The sequence below is a fragment of the Martes martes genome, assembly GCF_963455335.1.
Source record: "Martes martes genome assembly, chromosome: 3".
NCBI lineage: Eukaryota > Metazoa > Chordata > Mammalia > Carnivora > Mustelidae > Martes > Martes martes.
This window is the reverse complement of record NC_137890.1, coordinates 150,372,541-150,377,108: the sequence shown is the minus strand read 5'-3', so window position 1 is coordinate 150,377,108 and position 4,568 is coordinate 150,372,541. Positions and strand designations below refer to the sequence as shown.

Genomic DNA, 4,568 nt, shown 5'->3' with positions numbered 1-4,568 from the left:
CCTACCTCTGGGAAGGGGCAGGGGTAATGGGAGCATTCCCTTGCCCCTCACAGCCTGTGCCGGGGGAGAGATGCTGGGGTGGACTGCAGGGCCCACACGGAGGCCCACAGGTGCCTGGGGCTAAGTGAGGGCAGGGCCAGAAGGCCTGGAGGAGCAGGGGGCAGGGGGGAGGCCTGGTCTGGAGATCTGGCTTCTGAAGAGGTGACTTGAGGAGGGACACCCGGGGGAGGGGAGGGAGGAGCAGAGCAGCGGGAAGTCCCATGTCCAGGGGAGTCAGGGGGGTGTCCACGGGAGAGGCGGGCGGTGCACAGGTGGCCCTCCTGCTGGGATGCTGGCCCTGGAGGCAGGGAACACCACCCTGCAGCCCCTGGGGGCCCAGCCCTGGGCCAGCTGCTTACTCTGCAGAGCTCGGGCAGGGAGGACTGGCTGGCCTTGCTCTCCTGGCTGTTTCCAGGACACTCCCTCTCACCCAACATGCTGGTTCTCTGTCTAGGAAGGCAGTGCTGGCTCCCACTTCCTTTCCCAGAAACTACCCGAGGCAGCCCAAGACTCCTACCTCGTTTGAGACTCTGAAACCCACTTTGTGGGCTGTGACCAGGATCTGAGAAACCAGAAGAGAAAGTGTCTGAGGGCCGTATTGCTGCTATAGGGGTATGTCTGGCCACGCATCCATCTCACTCACACACAACCAGCCTGGATCCTGGAGGATTTCCTGTGTGTGGTCCCGGCTCCAGAAGCCCCTACAGCGCTCAGGCACCTGGGGTCCGCACCCCACCCTCTGCCCGACTTCCTACTCCATGGCACCCCCCCCAGACAGCAGGGAGGGCTGGCGGAGGCCGCGGGGCACTCCAGTCTCCCAAATGCCACCACGGGCTACTTTCAGGTCATTGCAAAGTTCTGTCAGCACAGAACCGAGGGCGCCTTTCCACGCAGGTGGGGAAGCTGACTGAGCTCAGCCTCAGGAAGGAAGTGGGGCCTTGGAGGTGCTACCCACCCCCTGGCCTCCCCCTGCAGAAAACTCAGAGCCCCTGGCTACCGAGCACTTGCCCTGTGCCCATGGGGCCCCAGACACTAGGGCGGTGGCCGCAGAGTGTCTACTGGAGGTGACAAGCCTGCGCATCTGAGCAGAAGATGCGCTGGGTCCCTGCCTTGGGCACAGATCCCGATGTCAGGGTCAGACCCAGGCAGGGGCATATGCTGACTCGGATGGCTTCTGGGGCCCCAGGCCATTTGCGTTGGACCCTGGGACGAGATTTCCTGAGCTTTTACAGTGAGAGCCTCAGAAGCTGGGCAACTCTCCCCACTCTCAGTGTGTGCCCTCAACACCTTGCCAAGTTAGCATCCTCTCCCTGGGACACACTGAGGCTTGCGTGCAAGCCACACTCCCAGGTGTGTGCGACGGGACACCCAGCCCACGGCCGCTGGCACTGCTGGCCAAGGTGCAAGGGACTGGCCCTGGACCCAGAGCAGGTGGGCAGAGCAGGGCCCACAGCATGGAAGGACCCAGATTCCGCACAATCACGGCATGTTACCAGCAGCTTCTGAGGATCCTGGGCTGTGGGGGGACCTGACCACAGCCCGCCTGGCAGGTCACCTGTGTTTCTGGGTGAGCTGCAGTTGTGAGGGTGGGGCAGGCAAGGAGGAAGGACCCTGTTTCAGTGGATGGTTCCAGTAGGCATTGGGGGTCAGTGGAGCCTGGCTGGCTTGTGGTCTGAGGGGCCTCTGAATCTGGGAGTCAGAACAGAGAGAAAACCAGAATCCTTTAAGAAAAAAAAAAGAAGAGAGTATCATTAGCAATGTGTGGAGTCCTCACATGCGGTGAACAGTTCATACATCTTTAATTGCTGGCAACTGTGCCATTTTCAAATTCAAAAGGGATGAAATGGGATAATTTGGCAGAATATTTCTGTTTCTGGCTGAAATCTGTGCTCCTGCTTCCCTAATGGACTGTGACCTGGAGGTCCCCAGGGGACTGCAGTGAGGAAATGAGCTCCCTTCTCACCCACCCAGTCCCAGGCACTAATGAACCTAATGGTTCTGGATATTTCTCTCTTTCCTGTGCAGGGAGGAGGCAGGGACGCAGAGCCCACCCAGGAACCCTCCCTTCCATACCACTCCTGGAGAGCAGGGAGCCCCCAGAGGGCGTGGTACTCATAGGGGAAGGGGCGGCCACTCCCACCCTGTCTCCCCAGCCCCCCAGCCAAAGGAACCAAGGTTGGGGGGGGCTTGGTGGGAGTGTTCCCTGTGCCAGACACTGAGCACATATGCCACCCATGCAGGTGCCCCGTGATCCCACGTGTGTGACACCAGTGCCCCATTCTGCTGGAGTGCCTGAGGCCTGCCCAGCTTGGGGTGAATCCAGAGTCCTGTTCCTAGATCATGGGCCATGCCGTGGGTGTCAGAGCCCTGACCAAGTCCACCCTGACTCTGGGGCTGTGTCCTGGAGCATGTCTGGGGAGTGAGGGGACTGCACAGGTTGGTGGAGGGTGAGGTCTTATGGGGGCCTTAACGGTGACAGGGATGCATGCCCAGGGCTGCGCAGAAGCTGGAGGGTGAGGCCTTATGGTGGCCTTAATGGTGACAGGGATGCATGCCCAGGGCTGCGCAGAAGCCTGCTCCAACCCGCTGGTCTGGGCCAGAAGGGGCAGGGCTGCCATCAAGGCTCTGACCACAGAGGACTCAAGGGGCCCTTCCAAGTGGGACCCTGGCTGATAGGACTGGGGTAGGCGGGGCCTCAACGAGAGGGTTGTGCCTGGGGCCCGTGGGGGCTGTGCCCCAGGAAGAGGATGTAGGGCAGCAGCATGGGAGGGAGACCAGAGTCCTGGGCTTTCCGGGGGAGCCGTCCTGAGCCACAGCCCTGCCGCCTGGCCCTCTGCCGACAGGAGCAGCTGGGTGGGAGACAGCGGGGGTGTGAGGGTGGCTCACAAATCAGCACCTCCTGTGGCCAGGTACAGGGAGGGGCAGAGGGGGCCCTCTCAGCGTTGTGAGGGGCCCTCGGGACCTGAGCGCTGGCACAATGACCACTGTGAGCTCCCCCCACCTTCCTTTCTGCCCAGCAGCAGACAAGTCACAGGCCAGGAGGGCTGGGGAGAGGGGAGGAGATCTGGTTCCATCTCTGGGCCACCTGGATGTGTGACCCTGCCCCCCGCCACAAGCCCCCCTCCCCGACCCAGCCTCTGAGAGCTTTGGTTTTCCCTCTCAATCCAGTGCGTGGGGATTTGGGTCTGGCCTGGAGGGTGACACGCAGCTCCTGATGATTTCTATGATTTTCTTGGGGAAGGCGAGTCTGGCTCCTGGATGTGGGCTGGAGGTGGGTGGGGCCCTGCCAGCCCCGCGCCCCCCTTCCCTGCCTGCCATCCTTATCCCCTGCTTCTCGCCCTCAGCAGCGGGACCATGAGCAACAACACCTGTGTCTCCAAAGAGCTCACCTGGCCCCCCTTGGTCAAGACAGTCCTCTCCACCTACACGGGGCTGCTGCTGGGTCTGGGGCTGCTGCTCAACGGCCTGGCGCTCTGGGTGTTCTGCGGCCGTATGCGGCGGTGGACTGAGACCCACATCTACATGGTCAACCTGGCAGCGGCCGACTTCTGCCTGCTCTGCGCCATGCCCTTCTTCCTACACTCCCTGAAGGAGAGGACCACAGACACGCCCTTCTGCCAGCTCTCCCAGGGCGTCTACCTGGCCAACAGGTACATGAGCATCAGCCTGGTCACGGCCATCGCCGTGGACCGCTATGTGGCCGTGCGGCACCCGCTGCGTGCCCGGGCACTCCGCTCCCCGCGCCAGGCTGCGGCCGTGTGCATGGCGCTCTGGGTACTGGTGGCCAGCTCGCTGGGGCTGCGCTGGGCCCTGGGCGTGCAGGAGGGTGGCTTCTGCTTCTCGAATGCGTCCCGGCAAAGCTCCAACACCATGTTCTTCTCCCTGCTGGGCTTCTTCCTGCCGCTGGCCGTGCTGGTCTTCTGCTCCCTGCGTGTGGTCGCTGCCCTGGGCCAGAGGCCAACCGCCAGCCCGGACCAGGCAGAGGCGACCCGGAGGGCCACCCGCATGGTCTGGGCAAACCTGGCCGTGTTCGTGGTCTGCTTCCTACCCATTCACGTGGTGCTAATGGTGGTCGTGACCATGAGCTTGAACACCTCTGCCATCTGCTATGCACTCATCATCACAAGCAAGCTCTCGGATGCCAACTGTTGTCTGGACGCCATCTGCTACTACTTCATGGCGAAGGAGTTCCAGGAGGCGTCTTCACTGGCCTCGATGCCCATTGCCAAGGTCCACAGGAACGAGAACTCCCTCTCTGTGACCCTTGCCTAGAACAAGTCATGGACACATGGGCCAGGTCCCAGGCTCTCTGGGAGGCCCTGCCTGCTGGGGCATCCCTGAACTCGCTGTGGCTGTTGGGCATGCTCCAGGAGCCTGGCAGGGTGGAGAGGGTGCGGGCACGGACCCTGAGGCAGAGTCACCCCAACCCCTGGGATGGAAGAGGCTCAGGACCAGAGCAGGAGGCCTGAAGGCTGAGTGAGGCCAACTTTGGACAGCGCCAACACTGGAGTGTCCAGAGTCTGGTACCC

The 4,568-nt window shown here is 62.3% G+C and overlaps 1 protein-coding gene across 1 annotated transcript; it reads left to right on the top strand.

Moving 5' to 3' along the window:
• Positions 1–3,393: 3,393 nt before the first annotated feature.
• Positions 3,394–4,311, top strand: GPR35 (G protein-coupled receptor 35; the record flags this gene model as incomplete). The annotated part of the gene is made up of 1 exon (XM_080799418.1): positions 3,394–4,311. One exon carries the CDS (start codon positions 3,394–3,396, stop codon positions 4,309–4,311), a length of 918 nt encoding a protein of 305 aa, XP_080655544.1.
• Between the last annotated feature and the right edge of the window lie 257 nt (positions 4,312–4,568).